Below are 27,623 nucleotides of genomic sequence, written 5' to 3'. Positions count from 1 at the left end.
TGCCAGGGAATTCCCTCAGATTGGTGTAATTTCATTGTGTTGGTGTTAAAAAATGATATCAGCAAATCAGACCAGTTAGATTTTTACAAGTTTTTTTTCTTCTTATACTTTTTTTCTCTGATCTGGTAGTTAATGCAGTTAGGTGTATAAATTCAGACTCAGCCCCTAAGTTCAGCTGTGCTTTCCATGAACCCCTTACAGTGTGTTGATTATGTAATAATTTAGTAGGAGATATTTAAGCTACTATTAAAAAAAAATCCCTAGGCTGCCAACAATTCATTAACTTGGAGTTTACTGCTATATGGTAATTCTTGCTGTAGAAATTAACTGTTCTTACCACCTTTAAAATGGTATCTTCAAACTTACTTTTTTCTAGGTGAAATTCAAGCTAAAGGCCTGATGGGACCCTTTTCAAAGGAGATCTATGGACCAATATTGGAGCGAATTAAAGCAGAAGGCATTATGTATACTACACAGAGCACAATCAAACTATAATTGAGAATTATATTTTATCTTCCCAGCCAACACAGCTCTGAACTTCTGTGCAGTAAACATGCTTGTTAATGTGATATTTTAAAACATGAAGCATGATATGCTTTGATATGTCAATACAATGGTGTTTTTGAAATATAAATCTCTATTTTAATATGAAAACATTTGTTATAAGAAATGCCAGTAATTATCAGAGCTTTAATAATTCTATCATGTATTTTTTAATGTGTATGTAAAGTGATAATGCTTATACCTCTTGTTAACTTATTATGCAACTTTTTTCCTTACAAGAATATATTTTCCTATAATTAGCAGATGAAGTTTTATCTTTTTAGTAAGAAGAAGATTTCTTCACACAGCTTTACTTTTGTTTTGCTTTTGTTTTTCAGACAGATTCAGCTGGATGTTTCTAGATTACCCGTCTACAAGCTTTTGCAATAATGCTATTTGTGCCTTTTTGTAAAATTATGATTTAAGAAAGTGACATTTCTGATAGTTTCCTCTTTAATGTTTAGAAAAGGAATAGGTAAGATGAAATCAAAATCTACAGGATCAGCTCAATAGGCACAGGAAAAGAATCTAACAAATCCAACATCCTTTTGTGATAAAAAACAACACTCAACAAACTAGGAATAGAAGGGAATTCTTTAACCTGATAAAGCATACCTATGAAAAACCCAGAGCTAATATTGTACTCAATGATGAAAGACTGACAGATTCTCCCCGGAAATCAGGGACAAGACAGAGATGTACACTCATGCCATTTCTATTCAGCTTATACTGGAAGGTCTAGATGGGGTAATTAGGCAAGAAAATGAAATGAAAGACATCCATATTAGAAAGAGATGTAAAACTATCTCTGTTTGCAGATGGTATAATCTTATACATAGAAAATGCAAAAGAATAATCTAAGAAAACATTAGATCTAATACATGAGCTCATCAGTTGCAGGATTACATTCAAAAATTGATTGTATTGGTACACAATATCAATGAATAAAGCAAAAATGATGTTAAGAAAACAATTCTTAAAAAAGTGTAGAATAGGAATAGAATGAGAGTTCAGAAATAATGCTTATTGAGTTTTGAAAAAGGTGCTAAGACAATTCAGTTGAGAAAAATAGTCTTTTCATCAAATGGTGCTGAAACAACTGGATATCCACATGCAAAAGAATAAAGTTGGACTCCCTACCTCACAGACCAAATACCCAGATATAAGAGCAAACACTGTAACATTTTTAGATGAAATCACAGGTGTAAATCTTCCTGACCTTCGATTAGGCAATGGCTTCTGAAATAAATGACACCAAAGCACGAGCAACAAAAGGAAGAAAATAGATAAATTGGATATCATCAGGATTAAAACCTTCTGTGCTTTTAAGAATATCATCAAGAAGGCAAAAGACAAGCCACAGAATGAGAAAATGTTGCAAACTGTATATCAGGTAAGAGAAGAACTTGAATAGGTAGAGAACTATTGTATTCAATAAAAAGTCAAAGAGCCTAATTTAAAAAAAAGGATAGAGGATCGGAATTGACAGTTCTCCAAAGAAGATATACAAAAGGCCACTGAGCACATGAAAAGATGGTTAACACACGTCAGCTATCAGGGAAATAGAAGTCAAATCTACAATGAGATAGCACTTCAACATCACCTGGATAGCTACTGTGAAAAAATAGTAAGTGTTGGTGAAAATGTGGAGAAACTGGAACCCTCATAAACTGCTGGTAGAAATATAAAATGGTCTGGCTGCTTAGAGAAACAGTTTGGCAGTTCCTCAAATGGTTAAACATAGAATTACCATATTATCCCTGGTGCAGGGTGAGGCTTCCCTGGTGGCTCAGACAGTACAGTGTCTGCCTGCAATGTGGGAGACCTGGGTTCAATCCCAGGGTCAGGAAGATCCTCTGGAGAAGGAAATGGCAACCCATTCCAGTACCTTTGCCTGGAAAATCCCATAGATAGAGGAGCCTGATATGCTACAGTCCATGGGGTTGCAAAAAGTTGGACATGTCTGAGCAACCTCACTTTCACCATATTATCCAGTAATTCCACTCTTAGCTATAGAAAAAAATGAAAATGCATCCACACAACTTGTAAACAGATGTTTATAGTGGTATTATTCATAACAGCCAGAAATAAAAACAAGTCAAATACCCATCAAATTAACAAAATGTGGCATATCCAGACAATGCAATATTATTCAGCAATTAAAAAGAAACTGGGTACTGATACATGCCACGACATGGATAAACTTCAAGTGAAAGAAGCCAGGCAGGAAAAGCCACATATTGTGTGATTTGATTTGTATGAAATGTCCAGAATTGTTAAATCTCTATATGGAGAAAGTAGATTAGTGGTTGCCTAGGGCTGGGGGATGTTGGGGGAGAAGTGGGAGTGACTACTAACAAATTTGGAGTTTTAGGGAGGGAGATGATGAAAATGTTATAGAATTGATTTCATGGTCATGGAGGTACTACTCTGTGGCTATACTAAAAATTACTGAATTGTGCACTTTGTGTGAATTGTATGGGGTGAGAATTGTTTATCAAGTTGTACAAATAAAACTTTATTTTTCTCCTTGAAGGAAAAATGCTTATGTTGAGGGATATAAATTAAACCTTCTGTGAGACTGTGCTCATATTCTGGCATATGAAACTAATTCTGCTGTCAAAATAAGCAGGTATGATACTTGGGACATATGGCAGTTGAGAAAATATCTATGCTATTTGAAAAGGATCAAAGTTGATTAAGGCTTGGTCTCAATTGCCAACATCCGCTGGATCATGGAAAAAGCAAGATAGTTTCAGAAAAACATCTATTTCTGCTTTATTGACTATGTCAAAGCCTTTGACTGTGTGATCACAATAAACTGTGGAAAATTCTGAAAGAGATGGGAATACCCGACCACCTGACCTGCCTATTGAGAAATCTGTATGCAGGTCAGGAAGCAACAGTTAGAACTGGACATGGAACAACAGACTGGTTCCAAATAGGGAAAGGAGTACGCCAGGGCTGTATATTGTCACCCTGCTTATTTAACTTCTATGCAGAGTACATCATGAGAAACGCTGGACTGGAAGAAACACAAGCTGGAATCAAGATTACCGGGAGAAATATCAATAATCTCAGATATGCAGATGACACCACCCTTATGGCAGAAAGTGAAGAGAAACTAAAAAGCCTCTTGATGAAAGTGAAAGAAGAGAGTGAAAAAGTTGGTTTAAAGCTCAACATTCAGAAAACAAAGATCATGGCATCTGGTCCCATCACTTCACGGGAAATAGATGGGGAAACAATGGAAACAGTGTCAGGCTTTATTTTGGGGGGCTCCAAAATCACTGCAGATGGTGATTGCAGCCATGAAATTAAAAGGCGCTTACTCCTTGGAAGAAAAGTTATGACCAACCTAGATAGCATATTCAAAAGCAGAGACATTACTTTGCTGACTAAGGTCCGTCTAGTCAAGGCTATGGTTTTTCCTGTGGTCATGTATGGATGTGAGAGTTGGACTGTGAAGAAGGCTGAGCACCGAAGAATTGATGCTTTTGAACTGTGGTGTTGGAGAAGACTCTTGAGAGTCCCTTGGACTGCAAGGAGATCCAACCAGTCCATTCTGAAGGAGATCAGCCCTGGGATTTCTTTGGAAGGAACGATGCTAAAGCTGAAGCTCCAGTACTTTGGACCCCTCATGCGGAGAGTTGACTCACTGGTAAAGACTCTGATGCTGGGAGGAATTGGGGGCAGGAGGTGAAGGGGATGACCGAGGATGAGATGGCTGGATGGCATCACCGACTCGACACACATGAGTTTGGGTGGACTCTGGGAGTTGGTGATGGACAGGGAGGCCTGGCGTGCTGCAATTCATGGGGTCGCAAAGAGTCTGACACGACTGAGTGACTGAACTGAGAGATCAATAATCTATAATTAAGTAAAGACATATCTGTTATGGCAGTTTTTTCTTTTTAATTACAACATTGATTTTAATATAATCAGTTAGGAGATAATGCTTGTGTTGAATATTCATTGGAAGGACTGATGTTGAAGCTGCAGCTTCAATACTTTGGCCGCCTGATGTGAAGAGCTAACTCAGTGGAAAAGACTGTGATGCTGGGAAAGACGGAAAACAGGAAGAGGAGACAGCAGAGGATGAGATGATTGGATGGCATCACCAACTCAATGAGTTTGAGCAAGCTCTGGCAGATGGTGAAGGACAGGGAAGCCTGGCATGCTGCAGTCCATGGGGTCACAGAGAGTCGGACACGACCGAGCAACTGAACATTAACAACGTTGTGTTGCGTTGATTCCACTTGCGGTCTGGAGGAGCACTCAGATGACATGGGAACTAGGGAACTAGGGTGGGAGGGGAACCCACTAAGATAATATAGCAACTGGTTTGGGCTTTAAGTGATAAAGCGGTAGGATTGAAGAGGAGGATCTAGTGCTAGAAAAGGAAACGTCAGTAAGTTTGAGTAAAGGTAGATAGAAACACTGCATTGGCTCTCAATAACAAGTCGTATACTAAAGCATACCGGTGGAATCTAGAAAAACGGTACTGATGAACCTATCTGCAAGACGGGAATAGAGACGCAAATGTGGAGAACAGCTGTGGGGACACAGCGGGGGAAAGAGAGTATGGGACAAACTGAGGGAGTAGTACTGACATATATGTATGTGTGTAAAATAGATAGCTAGTGGGAAGTTACTGTATAGCACAGGAAGCTCGGCTCAGTGCTTTGTGATGACTAGGAGGTGGGGTGGGGGGAGGTTCAAGAGGGAGTGGAGATATATATATATACATATATGACTGATCCGTGTTGTACAGCAGAAACCAACACAACATTGTAAAGCGATTATCCTCCAATTAAAGCTGTCCAGCAAGGATTTCAGTAGTAAAGGTGGTGGTGGTAGGATCTGGGTATGAATGGATGGATTACAATTACAAGCATTTAGCCTTGAGCTACATTTGTGAATCCCTGGTCTATATCTTTTGATAGGCTTAATGCTCACATCTTCCAGATTTTTCTACCGTTTTTGGCCTCCTCCAGACAAAACTGGTATTTCCAGTTATCCTTGCCCTAGACTCAGACACTAGAAGTTCCTCTGAGAAGCAGTGTGATTGCTTCTACCACATACTAGCTCTTTCCTTTTCCACAAACTGAGGACAACAATAACCCACAGCATGGTTATAAAGGGTCTGAGAGAATGTAAGAGCCTGATGTCTAGTAGATGTTAAAAAACACTAGTTTTTCTTTTTTTTTTGCAATACTCTTTTCAATAATAATTTGCTTGAAATTTACGTTAAAGATAATGATATTTTAGCTCTGAGATATTTTTCAATGTTTTGGATACATTTGGAAGATTCCTCAAGGACCCATGCCTCTCAGGCAAGTCATAGATGTATCTGCTCCATAAGGAGAGTTGTAAAGTGGTTATAGAGAAGAGACCAAAATTATCATTAGGCCAGCTCTGACTTTACAGAAGAGAAAATATGTCTCACAAAGATAAATGACTTGCCTAAAGTGACAAGATGTACTACTGAAATTTGATCAGCATTCAAAAACCCAGGATACTTTATAAAATTTGGGAAGATCTCTGATTTATAACACCTCCCTTACCGTGGGTTGTTAGGGTTACCACTAACCCAAATGAGGCCTTTTTGAGAATTAGAGAAAAGTACTCACAGGTACTTCTGTCAAAAAATTGTCATCAAATATGTAAATTAGAACAATATACTTATCATCTAATGGAAAAAGTCATAATATTAATCATAACATAATAAATATTAATTGTATTAAATACCTGTCCTAATACATGTTCAATGTTTGTGCTTTGATTAGCTCCCCAGTAGATGCAATGCACAATTTGCATAGCCATGCAGGTAGCTAGTCTTATCTTTTGTATAGATTAGTCTTCTTTACAATGGTTTACATTTGGTGATTGTATTGGAAATATATTGACCAGACTTGAATTCTACTGGAAAGGATCCAGTGAGAAAAGCTGCCTGTTCTGAAGAAATATATGTTAGTCACTGGCAGCTAATCTAATAACTTCCTATTTCCAATTTTCTTTTAGTCCTAACACTCATTCTTAATTTTACTTAATTAACAAGAAATACAAAACACAGAGTTAAGTCCTAACTTGAAGCTTCATGGTGGCTCAAACAGTAAAGAATCTGCCTGCTATGCAGGAGATCCCTGGGTCGGGAATATACCCTGGAGAAGTGAATGGGTACCCACTGCAGTATTCTTGCCTGGAGAATCTCATGGACAGAGAAGCTGGGTGGGCTACAGTCTATGGGGTCACAAAGAGTCAGACACGACTGAGTGACTGAATAACAAGAACCAAATAATTTAATAGGGGTAATTGTGCTGTGTTAGTACACACGGCTCTGCGGTCCTCAGATGTTCAATTCTGTTTCCTGTGGGCCTTACTGCACAGTTTGGGAATCTACTCTATACACTGTCCCATCCCATCAACCTTTTTTTACGTCCATCATTTCAGAGGGAACACATCCATAATTTTCTTCTACACATGCCTCAGTACTCCACAAGCAAACACAAACTGATGGTGATACTTATATTTATTTTTGCAATGCCTTAGATAAAAACCATTTAAACGATGTCAAGTAAGGTGTTATTCTCATAAAAACATCTTCCTTCAAAACAAATGTATTTTTATTTTCCATAAAAGTTAAAATTACATGCTAACACAGTTAATCACAACACAAAACAATATCAAGAAGACTCACAGAGTAAGACCAGATAATGAGCTGTATCATTAAACTAAATAATTACACAGAACTAGAAAACTGACTCAGTAGTAAAATATAAAAATCTACAATTATAAATATAAATTTGGTCCATGGAGACACTAGAGCAGTATTTACAGGAAGTATTAGATTATTTCTACATTAGGAGACTACTGCAGTTGTAAACTGTTGAATATCATAGGGAACAGGGTGTTTTATTTACAGTGTACTATATTAAAGTTATATTTCTAGCAAACCTGATGATTGCTACAAATACAGCTAAAAATTTGACACTAAAAACAAACGTGTTTTCTGTTTGGGATTCTAGTTGGGAATTCCTAGTATCTGTAAACTGAAATTTTCTGTTAAAATCAATATGAAAAAAGATACCACAATTCCATTCTTAGAAATACTGTAAATTTCAATCATTTTAGTTTAAACACAATAAGTGAATTACAAGAAGTTTCGCAAAAAAGGCACACATTGTTAATGATGTAAATTTGGCAGCAGAATCCTACGTCATGGTAGTAACTGTCAGGTGATGTGAAGTAAACAGATAACAGAAGGGAACTGATTTTCCAGTCTAATTTTAGAAAGAGGAAAGCAGTGCTCACATGTGGACCCTTCTCACCCCTTTCCATGTCAAACTAAAGACTCTAAACTCTCGGCTATGTTTCCATCAGCCAATGCCGCGCCATTACTGTCCAGAGAGGTGGACGGGTTCTCTTCCTGCCTTGTGCTCACAAGGCTGAGGACTGCTTTGTAGAGAAACTGATACTGCTCCTGGAGAAGAGAGGTGGTAAGAAACAGGAAACTCAGTGAAGACATACATTTGTAAAAAGAAGGCATGTTTGCAGTCATCCTTTGCCACCGTCCAAGGAAGCAAAGCTCACTGTGTGAAGGGCTCTGTTATAATTGGCGGAGGTACACCATCCATATTAACGTCTCCTTCTGATTAAATTTTAAAGTAGCTCTACAATTAGCCAACCCTTACCAACCTAGAACATTGGCCCATATACATTTGCCAATGGTAAGCACTCCATTCCTACCCAAACGTCATGGAATCAATCAGAAGGTGATGTGATAAGGTTCTAATACTGATTTATCAACTTGTGTGTAAGCCCTTTGGCACTCGACTCTTGTATCCCACTGAGTTATTCATTCTCCATTCTCCAGTTGTTACAAAACCTCAGGACTGCACTGTCAGCACAAGAATTCAAGGGGAATGCAGGCCTTTCACAGGACCCATTGTTTACCCAGTATTCTTCACACTCTACCAGTCCGGGCAGTCCTATGTCCTGCTTTGTGCAAAGGAGAGCATGTGTCCTGCTCTGGTTTCAGAGACACAGAAAAATAAAGAGTTGCTTTTTCAGATGCCAACTTGGGGATGGTGAGGTGGGGCAAGGCAGTTGCAAAGACTGTGAGCTAATGGCTGGCACCACAGTAGAAAACCATTAGGACCACATGTCTTAGTAAATGCATTTGTGAAACTTGGATGTAGGTTTAGTCTCCAGAAAGCAATTTCAAATGACAGGCTTGGTACATACAACTCACCTTGCCTGAATGAGACTTTTAACAAGGGCTCCTCTGAAGTGTGTGTGCACAAGGGTTTCCCTGCTCTCTGACCAGCTGTTGTGGGCTGGAGCTTTGAAGATGGACCCTTTATAAGGCCCTTCCATATACAGACCAGAAAGTTAGAAGGGAGCCTATGATTTCTGCATTCACCTAAGCTTCTCCCACTAGGGCATGCACAAAGTTCCCTATTGTCTTTCTAGCCCTTGTTTCTATAATAAAAGCTTCCAAATTATTCTCAGCATTCAGACTTATCTTTCCAGATGTGTTATGCTCTTTCTTGACTGTATGAGTGTCTCTCTCTCTCTTTTTTAAAAAGTACCCTCGGAACTAGCTACTTCTTAAGTTTAGAAAATGAATTTGGCTTGATAAAAAAGCGAACAATTGAATTCTATCTTCTGACTGCTCTTTGAGGGTATGCAGAACTTGAATGCTAGAATGAAATGTTTATTTTGCTGGATAAATTAGTTGGTGCTTCTACTAAAGAAATTTTTTCAGAATTATACTAAGTCTCACAAAAGGGCACACGATGAAATTGAAAAGTTTTGATCCATCAATTTTCTGAAAGATAACCTTTAAATGTTTATTGTTTATAGTTCCATTTCTATGGATTGCAAATGGAATATAATTCAGCTTGAAAACTTCATGTTAATGTTATCAATGTGTTCTTTTTGATACACAACAAAATGATTTTGGTAGCCCCTAGAAAGTAACAGGTGCTCTAACAGGAAAAGCTTGAGTTGCTGTCTTGTTACTTACAATGTCGGCAAAGACTCCCGGCCTCATCAAGTTGATCATCTTGGCTACCTGGTACACATCCATGGAGTTTTCTTTTTCAAGTTGGTGCATAAGGGTCGTCAGAGCACAGAAAGTTCCAGCTGTCACTCCTCCATGCCTGGAAGCAAATGGAAGGGACAAAGACTCCATTCAGATCCATCAAACATTCACATTTGGAACTCACAGAGCATGTGGCCTTGAAAATTTGGCAGTAAGAACACTGAAATTTTTAATATATTGTCTCATCACTTTATTGTCTATGGAACTATGGTTTAATTTGAAACACTGTGGCGTGTTCACAATATTAGTAATGAGACACTTTATAGAAATTAAGTATTTGGTTATACATTTCGTTTTGTTATACTATGGAATGGGTTGGCAATAAATCAAAATAATCTGACTGAGGTTATATAATAATATATATTATAAAATGAGTATCTAAGTATCATATATAATATGCACATGCATTTTGGTTTACAACAGAAACCTGGAAAGATCAATTGGATACAGATTTCTATTTCTGGTAAATAAAAATGATATCATGATATCAATTTTACTCCAATCCCATGAAGTCAGTGGCTGAGGAATGTCTCCTTGGTTAGAACCTGCAAAAATCCAGGTTCTAAAACACTGACTCATCACACAAAGTGTTCTCAGTGTAGAATGCAAGAGCAAATGCCTGTGACCCTGCATCCATCTTCTGTCTTCAACAGGAGCTCTAAGTGGAAAAAAACACCCAAACTATTCTGTGTTAATCATGTCCATGAGAAGCAATAATCTACCCTGGCTGAATGATTCACCATGGGTCCAAATTATTAGGTTAGTACAAAGATAACAGAAATATACACACACCCAGAGCATGTCAGGTGTGAAGAGATTTAAGGTGTGGCACTTACTCATCATGAACAATCATGGGCCCATCCCTGGTGGCAGCTTCTTCTTTGATAATACTTATAAGTTCAAAAGTTTTACTAATGGGGCTGTCAGGATTTGGCCATTTGGGACACTGAAAGTGCCGCACTTCAAGTACATAATCATCCTGCAAGAAGAGGTAAAATCAGTGTTTTAAAAAGTGTCATATTGGGTGGTGAGTAGATGAATTGAGGAAAATCAGTGACTACAGGAATGCAATAAAATCAAATCACATGCTGAGTGCAAGAGTGGTTACAGCCCATTCATTGCATCACAGTGCAATGAACTAGGTTTTTGGTTTTGTTTTACTCAACTCCTGACTATCTACAAGACACTGACTTGAATTCTTTGTCAATAATTATTTCTATGAAAATCAGGAATTGCAGGAAGGCGATGAAACCAAGTCACACACGGAGCGTAGAAGTCGTCGTAGCCCGTACGTCATCACGGAAGGGAGAAATCGCCGTGACACCACATCTCCCGTGTACGGACGTGGCCTGTTTTTTATTCTAAAATAATCCTTGTTGGTGGACTTTATATTGCCAGTCAAATCATGAACAGAGATGTGGCTGTGTCCATAAAATTAAACTTACAAAATTTGCTGTAAAAATTGCATCAGTTCAGTTCAGTTCAGTCGCTCAGTCGTGTCCGACTCTTTGCGACCCCATGAACTGCAGCACGCCAGGCCTCCCTGTCCATCACCAACTCCCGGAGTTCACTCAGACTCACGTCCATCAAGTCAGTGATGCCATCCAGCCATCTCATCCTCTGTTATCCCCTTTTCCTCCTGCCCTCAATCCCTCCCAGCATCAGAGTCTTTTCCAACGAGTCAACTCTTCACATCACGTGGCCAAAGTACTGGAGCTTCAGCTTTAACATCACTCCTTCCGAAGAACACTCAGGACAGATCTCCTTTAGAATGGACTGGTTGGATCTCCTTGCAGTCCAAGGACTCTCAAGAGTCTTCTCCAACACCACCGTTCAAAAGCATCAATTCTTCAGTGCTCAGCTTTCTTCATGGTCCAACTCTCACATCCATACATGACCACTGGAAAAACCATAGCCTTGACTAGACGGACCTTTGTTGGCAAAGTAATGTCTCTGCTTTTGAATATGCTATCTAGATTGGTCATTACTTTCCTCCCAAGGAGTGTCTTTTAATTTAATGGCTGCAGTCACCATCTGCAGTGATTTTGGAGCCCCCCCAAAATAAAGTCTGACACTGTTTCCACTGTTTCCCCATCTATTTCCCATGAAGTGATAGGACCAGATGCCATGATCTTCGTTTTCTGAATTTTGAGCTTTAAGCCAACTTTTTCACTCTCCTCTTTCACTTTCATCAAGAAGCTTTTTAGTTCCTCTTCACTTTCTGCCATAAGGGTGGTGTCATCAATAACCTCAGACATTTCTCCCGGCAATCTTGATTCCAGCTTGTGCTTCTTCCAGCCCAGCGTTTCTCATGATGTACTCTGCATATAAGTTAAATAAGCAGGGTGACAGTAAACAGCCTTGACATACTCCTTATCCTATTTGGAACCAGTCTGTTGTTCCATGTCCAGTTCTAACTGTTGCTTCCTGACCTCCATGAATCATTATATTGTATACCTGTAACATATAATATTGTAAATCATCTGTATTTGAGGCAAAAAAAAAAAAAGATAGCATTGACTTCTTCAAATAGCAGCATTATTCAGGTTCAACTAAGGGAAGAATATGATTGCATGACACAGTGTGGGAAGTGCTGGCAAGCAGGATGGAGACATGGGTTCCACTCTAGCCCCAGTTTGGATCCTTGCTTAAATGACCAAACCAAGTTGCATGACATTAACGTTCTTAAACTTCTGATCCTCAGTTTCCTAAAGTGGCTTATACATATACAGGAATCTGATTTATGACTGAACTAGTATTGCTGGTCTATAAATGATGCTGGAACAATGGCAATTCACATGAAACAATAAAACTGGACTCTTGACTCACAAAATATAATATGAAACATCAATTTCAGGCAGAACTATAAAACATTTAGAAAACAATGTATTTGCATCATCAATTTTATAAGTGTTGGTCAACCAAATAGTCTAGCGAATACTGAATCTTCTTATATATGCTATATGTTTTACCAGTTTCAGAATTAAAGTGAAACATTTAAACCATCTAAAATATGATTTAATTTTTTTCTGATTGAGTAAGTCCTCTGAATTTCACATACCTTACTCATCATTATTAGCATCTTTTAGTCTTTTACAGGAGCCATACAATAATTTATGAACTATGCTGTAATAACAGGAATAATTATTGACAAAGAATTCAAACTGTAGATAATCAAGAGTTTAGTAAAAACAACCCTAATTCATTGCACTGCATGTTTTCAAAGCAGTTCTTCACTGAACAACCCCCTGTACATCAGTAGAGGACAGTAAACTTGTTTTTACTGGTAGGTAATATTTTTCCCATTTTACTTAGGAGAAGACAAGGTAAACACTGGCCTTAAAACATGAGAATTAGCATTAATAAAATTATTTGTTTTTACTCTGTTTATTTTCAACTTAACTTCTATCAGCAACTGCTTTGGAGTAAAGGAGAAATTTTTGACTTCCTGTGTGTGTAGAAATCAAGGATGGTGGAGTTTAGTGATGGCTAATTGTTTAATGATTCTATAAGATTTTTAAAAATGAAAATAACATGTAAGGTAAAATTTATTATTTGGGTAATTTGCCTCAATTTATAAGAAATCAGATTCCTTCTTTTAATTTCTAGGAGAGATCTTTAAACTGGCATATATTTAAAAAGATGAAATGTTTATCACTTAAACTATATCCATACCTGTGTAGCTTCTAGGATAAAATCTTGCATTATAAGTTTTTCCTCGTTAGACAGACATTTGTGTTCTTCAGCCATAAGAGTGACCTTAAAACTCTCACAATTTATAGGCTCATCTTTATTTGGCCAGTAAACAAATTCATCTTCTGCCTGGAGGATTAAAAAACAAAGATGATTCTAGATTTTAATAAAATGTCTAAGTCAGACTGTGAAACAACGTTAACAGGTTGCCGTAGAGAATTCAACTCAAATTTTTCTTTGAATCTCAAAATTTACTCTTAAAATACCCTAACAAGTTTTATTTTAAAAATGCAAGCAGAAGTATATGGACTGACTTCATTCATGATTGCAATTCTAATTCCCTAAGCAGTATAATAAATACTTAAGTTAATTTCAATCTACTTTTATTTAAAACTGTCATTCAACAATTTCAGACCTGAGATATTGCATTCAAACTAGACCCAATAATAGACAAGGTGCAACTTCAATATTAGTTCATTAGTTGAAAAAAATACTTTGTGTACTGGACTTTTGGGTAGTTGTGCCTTGATACCTACCCTACAAACAAAGTGCCAAAAGTGACCTGAGGGACTTACCATGTTTTGACCATCTGGAAGCATGACCACCAGCTGGGCGTTATGGTCCCATATCATCCTCCAGAAATCCTTGATGGTGTGGAGAAGGGGATGCTGGGTGATGATGAATTCATTGCTCTGATAATAACCCTACATATTCAAAGAGAGGATAGAAAGAGCCTTGGCATATGACTGTAAACATTTAAGAAACAGTTACAGGTTAATGGTCATGTTAGTCTTTTTATTTTTAGATTGTGTCTGTAAATAATAATGTGATTATTATAGCCAATGTTATGGACCCATCCTATATGGCAGGTACAGTGCTAAGCATTTTCCTCCTTTATTCCTCAGAGCAGTACTATGAGAAAAGGAATGTGAGCTTCACTTCATACATAATTAAACAAGCTGAAGAAGTTATCAACCTTAAGTTATCACATAGTTATCACTTCTAGGAGGAGACTTAACAAAATGGCTTGTGGACTATGTCTCCCACACTAGATAGAACAATCCAGAAATTCTGCATTTCTTAAACTTCATAAGTCCCAATGGCAGTGCCAAATTTCACACCTACTGGCAAGAGGATACTTTACATCTTGACTGCCTCTACCAGACAGGAACTAGGGGTGTGAGTGAGGGAGTGAAGTCGCTCAGCCGTGTCCGACTCTTTGCGACCCCATGGACTGTAGCATACAAGGCTCCTCCATCCATGGGATCTTCCAGGCAAGGGTACTGGAGTGGGTTGCCATTTCATTCTCCAGGAACTAGGGGTGGCACCTTGCAAATGTTGCTGCAGAAACCTGAAAGCTGGTGCCATTGGATTAATCATGATTTCCATGCTGCTGCTTACCAAAACCATGGCTCCTTTTGCAATGGAATCTCTTAGATCCCATTCCTAGCCCCCATAGACTCATTTGAAGTATGGAATGTATTTTACTTTTTTAAAGCTTTATCTTCATTTATTCATCAAGTAAAATTCTACTCAATTTACTTTCTTTCGGTTACAATCTTATTTGATAAGCAGAAAACTTTAAGTTCATATATTCAGATTTGAATGAGTAGGTTGTACATAATTAAATGTTTTTCTCATTAATTGTAGATACTTTGGATAGGAAAAGATCTTTTTTAAAAAACAATTTTGTTTATTTCTGGCTGTGCTGGGTCTTTGCTGTTTTGAGGGCTTCTGTCTACCTGCAGTGAGTGGGGGCTCCTCTCTAGTTATGGTGCACAGTCTTCTCATTTTAGTGGCCTCTCTTGTGGAAGACGAGCTCTAGGGCTCGCAGGCTTCAGCAGTTGTGGCACATGGGCTCAGTTGTTTGGGGCTCCCAGGCTCTACAGCACATGCTCAGTAGTTGTGGCACATGGGCTTAGCTGCCCCTCAGCATGAGGAATCTTCCAGATCAGGGATTGAACCTGTGTCTCCTGCATTAGCAGGTGGATTCTTTACCACTGAGTCACCGGGGAAGCCCAGGAAAAGACCTTGAAAGGACTTCCAATCTATCCTGCAACTTCAGTCAATATCCCACATCATTCCAAGTAGATAAAAATTCATCCTATTTTGTAAATCTTCAGACGTACTGGGACAAGCTTTGTAGGTAGCCAGCATTTAATTATTATTATTATTATTTTTTATAAGAACAGCCTTTTATCTAACCAACACACAGTGCAATATTTACATTTGTTCTCAACCCATTTTTGATTTTTGAGTAAAAATATCTGCTTCCTGTAGTATTAAGAAGCCTCTCTTTAAGTATGCATGCTTTTAGATGTCTCCTGCACCTCTTGTATTGGCAGTCAGATTCTTTACCACTGTGCCACCTGGGAAGCCCTAAAAAATGTAGCCATTCCATTCTCCAAGGTATCTTCCTGCTCCAGGAATTGAACCCATGTCTCCTGCATTGCAAGCAGACTCTTTACCATCTGAGCCACCAGGGAAGCCCTTTTAGATACCACCAACATACATCTCCTTGTTTCCTGTATAGACATGCCTTAGTATTTTCTTTTTAGTTAAATAGAACAGTGATTTGGGCATGGGAGTTAGGAAACTCATCTGAAGGCAAGCTCTGTGATGGACTGGCCTGAAATGGAAATGAAGGTCAAAAACAGCTACTAAAGCACTCACTGCTCTCATAGTAGAGCTAAATGCAGACAGAAAGTATCGAATCTTTAGAAATCTAAGTCGCCAAATGAGCCCAGTTTGCAGGGTGAGAACTGTGCTGCAGACCTGGAGTGATGTCAGTGAGACTGGACTTGCTAATGCTGGTGTGTCCTGGTTCTGCAGGAAACTTGCTTTGGTGAATGAAATGGAGCCACTTAGATGGGTAAGTGGATGTTTTGTATCTACTCATCATGTTGAAGCTGAAACTCCAATACTTTGGCCACCTGATGCGAAGAACTGACTCATCTGAAAAGACCCTGATGCTGGGAAAGATTGAAGGCAGGTGGGAGGGGGACAACAGAGGATGAGATGGTTGGATGGCATCACCGACTCGATGGACATTAGTTTGAGTGGACTCCGGGAGTTGGTGATGGACAGGGAGGCCTGGCGTGCTGCAGTTCATGGGGTTGCAAAGAGTTGGACATGATTGAGCGACTGAACTGAACTGAACATCAGTTCTGAATGGTGAGTTTGGTTCCTGCATCTACTCAGTTGTGCTGACTGAGGGCTCTCCAGTCCCAGCACACGTGAAAACACCAAGGAATGCTGTGATTCCACTGCTGCTGTGGCCGTGAACCTGCCGTCATCAGATTTGACTCGTGTCCATCCGCGCGGTATTTGCCAGTCACTGATTCAGGCAGACCACCCTGTTTTGGTTCTGGAAACATAAGCTTGCAGTCAGTCTTCCCAGTAGCTCTGTGACTTACCATGATGTAGGAGGCATTGATGTAGTCTGCGCCTTCTCCACTCAGGGATGAAATGCCAACCCTGGATCTTTCCACTGGGAACACAGAACATTCGTCATAAACAAGTAAGCTCTAGTACTATACCTCCTTCCCACCTCCTCAAATGGCAAAATATAGCTGCATTTTGCAAGTTCAGTGTCTTTGACTTTTTAGCTAATTTTTCTATGTATTTTGCACTCAAAGTTTGAGAACTTGTTAAGTTCCATTATCTGACATAATTAAATGAGTATATTGCTTTTGTTCCAAGATGGAAAAATATTGTTAAATTACCTACAAGGCTTCTATTAATATTATTTAAAAAGTTGGTTTTCGTTTTTCTTCCAAAGTTCAACATAGCTTACCAGGGATGATGGAAGACGTTCTGTTCTTTTCTCTGTTGCATTGCTTTAGGGCTGTAGAATAGTCACTCTGCTGTATATTTGACTGACTCAAGAGCTGTGAAAGAATGTCAAGGAAAAATAGAAATCATTTCGTTTAAGCCACTCGAATATTCAACCACACACACACACACACACACACACTCATACTCATATTTACACGTGACTCAACAAAGATAAGACACTGAATATGAATATATTTGACTTATTTTCCAAGAATTCCTTGAATTAAAGTTGTTTAGGGGACTCCCCGATACATTTATGTTCTATATTCTATTCCAGGAGGGATGGAAGAAGCAGGGAAAGCTTGAATCCTAGTTTGACTTTGAGCATTGGGACCCTTGCTCTATGGTGTGTGCTCTCCATGTTCTCTATTTAAATCTCACACTGCAGCTGGAGATAAACTGCATATGTTGTTGTTTAGTTGCTAAGTCGTGTTCAGCTCTTTGTGACCCCATAGACTGTAGCCTGCCAAGTTCCTCCTGTCCATGGAATTTTCCAGGTGAGAATACTAGAGTGGTTGCCACTTCCTTCTCCAAGGGATCTTCCCAATCCAGGGATAAAAACCACATCTCCTGCATTGGCAGACAGCTTCTTTACCACTGAGTCACCAGGGAAGCCCTTATATATGCATATAGTTCTTTATTCATTATTTTGGGCTTCCCTAGCAGCAGCAGCAGTGTATTTGACTAAAGAGTCCGCCTACAATGTGAAAGAGAATGGCAACCCACTCCAGGATTCTCACCTGGAGAATCCCCATGGACAGAGGAGTCTGATGGCCTACAGTCCATGGGGTCGCAGAGTCAGACATGACTGAGCAACTAAGCACAGCACATTCATTATTTTAATACTTCATCACATAAATAATCTACTTGCTATTTATCTATTCTGCAATCAGTGAATTTTTGCATTCTTTTCATTGTTGCTATTTCAAACTTTGTAGCAATGAATAGCCCTTGTATATTTCTCAATATGCACATATGTGAGGGTTTCTATAAAGAATTTGCAGTCATTGGTGTTCAATTTTGACAGGCTAACAGATAAAAAGTGTGGTTTTGATCAGCATTTTCTTAATTATAGTGCAATTGTGAATTTTAGTTATTTCTTCTTTGATGATTGCCTTTCCATATTTATATTTCATTTTCATTAATTTGCAGGGGTTTGATGCCTTAAATGTAAATCTACAGTCTACTAAGAAAGTTGCAGATGTCTTTGTTCTCTTTAATCAAATAGACGTTTATAACTGAATTACTGTTTTTCCTTAAGATTTTTGTATATTACATTTTTATTTAAGAAGTTCTTCTCTACCTTCATGTCCTCAAAATACATTTTCCAATGTTTTCTTATAGTAGTTATAAAACTATTTCCATTTTAAGAATTTAATCCATCTTGAATAATTTCAGTCTTTGAGGTATGGTAGATATGTAATTTTACTTGTTTCCACATGGAAATTGTCCCAGTATCATTTACTGATACAGTCCATCTTTCTTCACCAATTTTTAATGTCATATCTATCACATAACAATTTCCACATGCACATGGTATCTCTGGCTGATTTGTCTGTTTTTCAACATTATCATTCCATAAAAGGTCTTTCACATATAGTTCAAGAAATTTCTATTCCTTACTGTTCAATATTGCTTTGAATATTTTTGGTTCTTTACTTTTCAATGCAGATTTCAAAATCAGTATCAAACACAAAAGCCTGGCATGAGGTACATTTGTGATAGATATTGTTGAATACACAGACATGCGATTTCATTTTAAGAATATTTTCACTGGATAAACCTGAATAAATACATTTTTATAGGACAGTGTACACACACACACACACAGACACAAGCACACAAGCACACACCCCTAAATTCCCCTAGTTAGGATGCTAACAGGAAACAGTCAAATGTCTCTCTTTTAAATGGATTCTGTTTCATAATTGATATTTTCATTCTGATCATGAATTACCCAGTATAAGTGATATAAATTCTTTTAGGTAATTGTATAAGGGGTAAATCATATTTAAGTGAAAATTATGTTGGAAATGGCTAATACATATGTTATTTTTTAATAGAGAAAAGCCATCTTAGCAACATCCTCTTAATGCTTTATATTTCTTTCTTATGTGTTTCTGGAAGCTGTACTGTGCACTTTTCTTCCTTGAATTGTTTCTTAACTACTCAGATAAGTTTGGCTGAATAAACATGTATGTCTCCCTCTCTTCAGGTTTTAAGTTCAGGTTCTAAACCTAACCTGTCCCTTACTCCTCCCAAAGCCCAAAAGATGCTGAATGAGAAGGCAAAAGTCAGGGAATTTGTAATGACTACATCTTCTATGTTGTAAGCTGGAGAAAGGAAAGAGAAAGAATTGCAATCTCAAGGTTTGTTAACTCTCCTGGGCTTTTCCAGGGCTTTCTGAATTCTTCTGAGATACTCCTTCACAAATTGGCCCTGCTTCTCCAGCAACCCAGGGAAGTAAGAGGCTGGTATAGGAATAAAAACCAAGATCATGGTCCCATTACTTCATGGCAAATAGATGGGGAAACAATGGAAACAGTAACAGACTTTATTTTCCTGGGCTCCAATATCACTGCAGATGGTGACTGAAGGCATGAAATTAAAAGATGCTTACTCCTTGGAAGAAAAGCTATGACAAATCTAGACAGTATATTAAAAGGCAGAGGCACCACTTTGCCGACAATGATTTGATTAGTCGAAGCTATAGTTTTTCCAGAAGTCATGTATGAATGTGAGAGTTGGACCATAAAGAAGACTGAGCGCCAAAGAAGTGATGCTTTCGAACTGTGGTGGTAGAGGAAACTTTTGAGAGTCCCTTGTGCTGGGCTGGAAGAAGCACAAGCTGGAATCAAGATTGCCAGGAGAAATATCAATAACCTCAGATACGCAGATGACACCACCATTATGGCAGAAAGTGAAGAGGAACTAAAAAGCCTCTTGTTGAAAGTAAAGAGGAGAGTGAAAAAGTTGGCTGAAAGCTCAACATTTAGAAAATGAAGATCATGGCATCTGGTCCTATCACTTCATGGGAAAGAGATGGGGAAACAGTGGAAACAGTGTCAGACTTCATTTTGGGGGGCTCCAAAATCACTGCAGATGGTGACTGCAGCCATGAAATGAAAAGACGCTTACTCCTTGGAAGAAAAGTTATGACCAACCTAGACAGCATATTAAAGAGCAGAGACATTACTTTGCCGACTAAGGTCCGTCTAGTCAAGGCTATGGTTTTTCCAGTGGTCATGTATGGATGCAAGAGTTGGACTGTGAAGAAAGCTGAGCGCCAAAGAACTGATGCTTTTGAACTGTGGTGTTGGAGAAGACTCTTGAGAGTCCCTTGGACTGCAAGGAGATCCAACCACTCCATTCTAAAGGAGATCAGCCCTGGGATTTCTTTGGAAGGAATGATGCTAAAGCTGAAGCTCCAGTACTTTGGCCACCTCATGTGAAGAGTTGACTCATTGGAAAAGACTCTGATGCTGGGAGGGATTGGGGGCAGGAGGTGAAGGGGATGACAGAGGATGGTATGGCTGGATGGCATCACCAACTCGGTGGATGTGAGTTTTGAGTGAACACCGGGAGTTGGTGATGGACAGGGAGGCCTGGTGTGCTGCAATTCATGGGGTCGCAGAGTCGGACACGACTGAGCGACTGAAGTAAACTGGGCAGCAAGGAGATCAAAACAGTCACCCCTAAAGGAAATCAACCCTGAATATTCACTGGAAGGACTGATGCTGAAGCTGAAACTCCAATACTTTGGCCACCTGATGCGAAGAGCTGACTCATTTGAAAAGACCCTGATGCTGGGAAAGATTGAAGGCGAGAGGAGAAGGGGACGACAGAGGATGAGATGGTTGGATAGCATCACCAACTCAATGGACATGAGTTTGAGCAAACTTTGGGAGACAGTAAAGGACAGGGAAGCCTGGCATGCTGCAGTCCATGGGGTCGCAAAGAGTCACGACTGAGTGACTAAACAACAACAAATAGGAATAATAGATAATGAAACAACAGAGCCTTCGTTCCTCTGGAAAGCCACAACTCTTCAAATCTCCCTATCTCCACCAGCAGGTCTGATAACAACCGCTTTCTGAATTCTTTGCTCACTGGTTTCTGGAAGTCAGACAGCTAAGTTAAGTTGTGGGAGGTAGAATGTCGAACAAAGCATGCACCCCTTGTGTAGCTGACTGCCTCGTGACAGGGTGGGAGGCAGAAACTGGGGTTGAAGAAGCTATTCTTATGGGGTGGCCTATTCTAGTCCAAGGCTCCAAGTGAGACAGTTTCTTCCAGGGAGCAGCACAGACAGCTGGAGCCACAGCACTCGTGGTTAAGTGGTCTGGTTTTCTCAAAGTGAGAAGAGCACTTAGCCCGTCTGTGTTAGAAGGCCTGCCTGTTCATCCTGCTCTGCTCTGTGCCCTCCGTTTCCTGGATCACGCCTGCATTTCTAGGGTTTCTGGGAACTTTCCTCTTGCAACTCTAAGGTTCTCCTTGAAATTTACAAGTAGCTTTGTGGCCAGTTGTAAAGAACACAGTGTAGCCACTGGACCAACAGAGCACCCAGCCTGTCCACATGGCCTTGTCCACTCAAATGAGGAGACGCAGGAACATGCCAACCCACGGTGACACCCGAGAGAGGGACTCTGAAGAGAACTCACCTTGAATTGTTTCTCTAGCTTTGTTTTGCCAGTTGGTCCAGGAATGAGGAGCCCGTTAACATAGGCATGGATGTGGCTATCTGGGACCTCAGTTTCTTTACTGAGTATGGCCTCGACCAGCGCATCATGAATGAAGACATACTGTTCCTGGCAAAACAATGACACACAGGACCATCACTACAGGCTCTCCCTATACGTGATGAGTTCTTGGAAGTGTTAGTCATTTAGTTGTGTTTGACTCTTAGCAACCCCATGGACTATAGACCACCAGCCTTTGCTGTCCATGGGATTCTCCAAGCAAGAATGCTGGAGTGGGTAGCCATTCCCTTCTCCAGGAGATCTTCCTGACCCAGGGATCGAGCCCAATCTCCTGTACTGCAGGCAGATTCTTTACCATCTGAGCCACCAAGTGTCTCGGTACAAAACTAGTATTTTCCAGGAACTTCCTGGTGTTCCAGACCCACTGGGGTCTGCACTCCCAATGCAGAGGGCCTGGGTTCAATCCTTGATCAGGGAACTAGATTCCACATGTGGTAACTAAGAGTTGGAGTGCCATAACTGAAGATCTCCCATGCCACAATTAAAACCCAGTGCACACAAAACAAATTAAAAAAATTTTTTTTGAAAGTAGTATCTTTCATTGACAGACAAAGAGTTTTACAAAATGGAAGGGAGAACTCACAGAGGCTGCTTACCAGTCCTGGCAGGAAGTCAGATGGAGGAAAAGGAGTAATACAGAAAGAACACAACTGTTTCCACTCTCATCTCTTTATTTCATGTGCACTGACATTTAGAGAAGGAGACCACTGGAAGATTTGGGAGGCAAAGCAGTGTCCTCTCTGGCCATCCTTCATTGCTGAGACCCTCTTCCACATTTCCCACTGACTTCTCTACTTCTGATGGGTCTCGCCCTTCTGTCCATTCCAGTTCTCCTTTTAGCTAGTCAAATGTAATTCAGCAGAATTATTTACATGTTTTTAATAGTTATCTTCTATTTCATGGATGGGACTCTTCCTGGTTTTATCTAACTAGAATGTCTTCTCCTTGATGAAGTCTGATTGCTTTCAAAGCCATTCAGTTATAGGCTTCTTATTGTTTTCAAGCTGCCATCCATAGTTTTCCATTTAAATCCATTTTTATTTAGAAATAGTGAAAAGAAAATACAGGTATGGAGACTTTGTCCTGTGTCACATACAGGCAACTGAAATGGGCTTAAAAAGCATTTAATCTGAGCATGCATGTGTGCTAAGTTGCTTCAGTCATATCCAACTCTTTGCAACCCTACAGACTATACCCCACCTGGCTCCTCTGTCCATGGGATTCTCCAGGCAAGAATACCAGAGTGAGTTGCTATTTCCTTCTCCAGGCGATCTTCCCGACCCAGGGATCAAACCCAACTCTCTTATGTCTCCTGCATTAAAGCCCCAATTTGAGCATAATTTGTATTATTTAAATAGGAGAATGAATCTATTTGCTCACTACACAGAGCAAAAGCTTGAGGATTCTGGTGGAGGAGATGAGTGTTGACTGATCCACTTACTCTTTTCGGAATCTTTTTTGTGAGTAGTGTTGTTTTAAAGACAGTCCCCATTGATTATAAGATAGACAGAATATAGTTGGTCCATCAATGACATACATGCAGTAACCTGGTGTTAAAGGTTGAATTGTGTCCCTCCCTAAAATGATATGCTGAAACCCTAACCTCCTAGTACCTCAGAATGTGATCTTATCTGTAAACAGAGATGATGTAGATGTCATTAGTTAACTAAGATAGGGCTGACATCCTTATAAGAAAGGGGAAATTTGGACACAGACACAGGGGGAAGACAGCCGTGTGAAGATATAGGCAGAGACTGGAGTTAGGCTGCTAAATCCAGGGAAATATGAGACTATCAGAAACTTGAAGAGACATGGAAGGAGTCTTCCCTGGAGGATGTGAAGGGAGCATGGCCCTGCTGACCACACCTTGATTTTGGCCTTCTATCCTCCAGAACTAGGAGATGATACATTTCTGTTGTTCTAAGCCACCCAGTTCATAGTACTTTATCAAGGGGTGCCCCATGGGACTAACGAATCTGGTAATACAAACTCTGGTCTATCCAGCATTTAGGGACATTTCCAATCCTTAGATAAATTAAATTATCCTTCTTATCATACCTCAGTTTGCACCAAGTAATTTCTTTGTGAACGAATGTGTTTTAAAAAGCCAAATACATTGACGGTTCCTTCATGTTGAATTTGCTGCAGCATACTGTCTAGCACAATGTATGTGCCCGTTCTTCCAACTCCAGCACTGAGGAGCACACAAAGAAAGAGCCAGTTCAATGTCAAGTATAAAGCACATTTGACAATAGGTCACAACTGGCTGTCTGGTAAATTAATTTTCTTTTCCAAGCCACTTAGTAGGTAATTTATCAGTCCCCAAAGTAAGCAGCTTAAGAGTTAAGCAGAATGCTTCAAATAACAAAGTTTTCTCTTTTCTTTTTTGCCGACAGGTCAAACTCCAAAGCAATCTGATCATTTCTGTTGGAGACTTTTTATGTTCAATAATTACAGTTATTATTCAGTTTATATGATACAATGAAAATATTATGTATCAGAGCCTAGCAAATAGACATTTAATTTGAGAAAAATGAAAACATCAGCTTCTCCAAACTCTGAAAAGACAAGGTCTCCAGGTCGGTACTGTCAGGTAAACAGGTTTGTAAAGGTTTCTGCATTAATGGGAAGAAAGCGTCTGTGAAGGCTTTCAGCTGAAAATATCATTTCCCTGAGATGGTGAGGAATAAAGCATAACTTCAGTCATTTCTAAAGGGCCATTATCTATCGACTTCTTCAAAGCCTCTAGCAGAGGGATAGAATTCAGAGACACGGATTCCTTTCAAACGCTCTGACAAGTAGGAAGTACTGGAGTGAAGAATTAGCAGCTGCTCTCAAAATGCTCTGGGCCTCCTCCATTCACCAGGAAACAATCTCTGACCTTCAGAGCTATTTTTCTTGCATCTTCCTGTTTCCCTCAACTTTCAGGCTCAGATAAAAAACCTGAAGATAGGTCTCTCAAACTTTGTCTGAGCCTAACTCCTGAGACAGGTAATTAGAATGTGTGAGATACACTGCATATCAAAGGAAAACACTTGTTTCTGTAAAAATACAGATGCTGCTTTGACAAAAGTACTCCATGTAGAAGCGAATTAGATTTTTGTGGTTTGCACTCAGTAAACATTAACTGCTATTTTTGTTTTAACTGAAAGATATTAAATTAAACCCTCTAACACATTTTTCTCTTTCTTTGAAATATCATTATTTCTATTAATCCATCCTGTCTTGGAAGTACCTGGGCTTTCAATAGGATGTATTAGAAAGAATGCAGGAATAAGAGTTTTGACCCCAAACTGTTAAAAAAAAAAATTTAAAAGTATTTTGCTGAATTCCTCACATTCTGTGGGCTTTGATTTTTCTAATATAAACCTGGCTTACGAAGTCTACAATAGACCATTAACTCCTAGAAACATGGGTTGCATCTCAAGGATTTTTATCTCACACTATATTGTAATAAATGTTTGTTTAATTACAAGACATTGTTCTGCCTGCTTCACACCTTTCATAAGTTGAAATCCAAGTAAACAATCAAATAGACTAATTTACATCATAGAAATAACTGGTGCTTTGAAATATTCAGGAATCCAATTCTGAGTCTGGCATATTCACTTCCTAGGGACCAATATTTCATGCCCCTCCCTTTGTGAAATCATTTCCATTTTGGCAAAACCTGTGTTCCACTGATTCCCTTTTTATTAGCATAAGCAATTCTATGGGTTTACAACCCGGTGCTGAAACTCACCTGCAGTGGACAACAACAGGGCCTACTGCGTGGCGCTTGGCATGCGAGGCCTTTCTCACAAAGGTTAGCACTGGCAGCGAGTACTCAGGCACTCCCATGTCAGGCCACTGAGTGTAGTGGTACTGGGTAACCACGCGCCCACTGGGTCTTCCTTTCTGGGAACCCTAAAAGATACCAGACAGCTAATCAGCTAAACACACACAAATGGGGTCCTTAAACATCAACTTAGGATTCAGAGCTTGATGCTGGTGGTTCATAACAAAGCTCAGAAAAGTACATTGTCATTTGTGATGGTTAATTTCATATATCAACTTGGTTAGGCAATGGTGGTCACTAGCTTGGTCAAACCAGTCACACCAAATGTTAGCATCAAGGCATTTTTTAACATATGATTGACATCTAAACCAGTAAGACTTCCAGTAAAGCAGATGAAGCTTGGTAATATCAGTTGAAGAACTCAAGAGCAAAGACTGAAGTTTCCTGAAAAAGAAGGTATTCTCAAGACTGCAATGTAGAAATCTTGCCTGAATCAATTCTTGCTTGGAATCAATTCTTAAAAAAAAAAAAAAAAAATATATATATATATATATATATATATATATATAAAAATAAATATATAAAGAAGCACACATATATATGTTTCTGTAAGGAACCCTGACATAACTTGCTCTTCTTCTTTTCCTCCTCCTTCTCAATTTCCACTATTTTAGTTGGATGTGCAGTTATCATATGGCACAAGGACTGTTGTTCGTGTTTCACTGAAACTACTGGCACTACAAAAAATGTGCCAAAGCCACATCTGGGATTAAGAGGTTTGGAAGACATCTTTGGGACTGAGCTGTAGCTGTGATCAGAAGTTTTCTTTTCTTTTTTGACTGTCTTGGTGGTGCACGGGCTTCTCATTGTGGTGGCTTTTCTTGTTGTGCAGCACGCACCCCAGGCTCATGGGCTCTGTGGCTGCAGTGCCCCCACGACACTGTAGGAGCTCAGTTCCCTGGCCAGGGTTCCTACCCACATCCGTTGTATTAGAAGATGGATTCTTAACCACTGGACCACCAGGCAAGTCCCAATTAAGAACTCTCAGTGCCTTTACTTACATGTATTTTTACTCTGTTTTGGTTATACCACTTGTTCCCTTTAAAAAGGACCGAGATGTATAATTCAGCTGATGGTATCCATCATGTGTGGACTCACCTTTTTGATCTTTGTGTTTCTTAGAGTAAAATTCCTCACAGTATAATAAGCAAGCACTTGAATACTCTTTTGAGTGACCAGAAAGTTCCCATACTCTTCACTCCCATCCACAGGCCAGTACTGGTCACACTTTCTCTGTGAAAGAGAAAGTGAAAATGCTATTTCATATTTCAAATGCTTAGTGTAAGTCACCCCCGAAATCAGTAAAGATCTGATACCATGACACCCTTATTCTCCTAAACAATTTCTTTCCTTTCTCAGTGACTGCGAGTTAGTTGTAGAGAAGAGAAAGGACAGAGCTATGGGGCTGAGGACCTGAGATGATGGATCCAAACTCCTCCCTCTTTAGGATGAGAAAAGTGAGGCCAGATATCCTGAGTCATTGTGAAGCCAGGACTAGAATCCAGCTCCTGTGAATTAAAATCTACTTCACTCTGCATAGCTTTTCAATGAACCTCATTTGCTTTTTCTCACGGAATGAAGAATGCATTTAAATAACCCATAGCTTAATATATAGTGAAGATTTTGACCTCTGTTTCCCTTTATTTATTTATTTTAAATGTATTTATTCCTCATTGGAGGATAACTGTTTTAAAATATTTTTGTTGGTTTCTGCCATGCATCAATGTGAATCAGCCATAGGCATACACATGTCCCCTCCCTTTTGAACCTCCCTCCCACCTCCCACCCCATCCCACCCTCCTAGGTAATCACAGAGCACCCAGTTGAACCCCCTGCATCATATAGC

The 27,623-nt window shown here is 39.4% G+C and overlaps 2 protein-coding genes across 9 annotated transcripts in view; one reads left to right on the top strand and one right to left on the bottom strand.

Annotated features, from left to right (window-relative positions):
* Positions 1-6,291, top strand: part of AASS (aminoadipate-semialdehyde synthase) — an 86,214-nt gene extending 79,923 nt beyond the window's left edge. For 3 of the 5 annotated variants that reach the window (XM_012177031.5, XM_042248751.2, XM_060414814.1), the window contains exon 24: positions 377-3,085. In XM_012177031.5, the coding sequence (XP_012032421.3) occupies positions 377-495 (119 nt within the window). In that variant the 3' untranslated portion in view covers positions 496-3,085. Of the gene's footprint in view, positions 1-376 lie in introns of all 5 variants that reach the window. The other 2 variants (XR_006059665.2, XR_009600432.1) reach the window with 1 other exon arrangement.
* A 766-nt stretch (positions 6,292-7,057) lies between these two features.
* Positions 7,058-27,623, bottom strand: part of PTPRZ1 (protein tyrosine phosphatase receptor type Z1) — a 199,164-nt gene continuing 178,598 nt past the window's right edge. For all 4 annotated transcript variants that reach the window (XM_004008014.5, XM_042248748.1, XM_042248749.1 and 1 more), the window contains 11 exons: positions 26,876-27,010; positions 25,682-25,845; positions 23,998-24,133; positions 21,841-21,987; positions 17,142-17,235; positions 16,762-16,835; positions 13,921-14,049; positions 13,328-13,474; positions 10,489-10,631; positions 9,575-9,710; positions 7,058-8,026 (listed from right to left, as the gene is read on the bottom strand). In XM_004008014.5, the coding sequence (XP_004008063.3) occupies positions 7,886-8,026; positions 9,575-9,710; positions 10,489-10,631; positions 13,328-13,474; positions 13,921-14,049; positions 16,762-16,835; positions 17,142-17,235; positions 21,841-21,987; positions 23,998-24,133; positions 25,682-25,845; positions 26,876-27,010 (1,446 nt within the window). In that variant the 3' untranslated portion in view covers positions 7,058-7,885. The remainder of the gene's footprint in view (positions 8,027-9,574; positions 9,711-10,488; positions 10,632-13,327; positions 13,475-13,920; positions 14,050-16,761; positions 16,836-17,141; positions 17,236-21,840; positions 21,988-23,997; positions 24,134-25,681; positions 25,846-26,875; positions 27,011-27,623) is intronic.

The sequence above is a fragment of the Ovis aries genome, chromosome 4 (assembly GCF_016772045.2).
Source record: "Ovis aries strain OAR_USU_Benz2616 breed Rambouillet chromosome 4, ARS-UI_Ramb_v3.0, whole genome shotgun sequence".
Classification (NCBI taxonomy): domain Eukaryota; kingdom Metazoa; phylum Chordata; class Mammalia; order Artiodactyla; family Bovidae; genus Ovis; species Ovis aries.
This window is presented reverse-complemented; position numbering and strand designations above follow the sequence as displayed.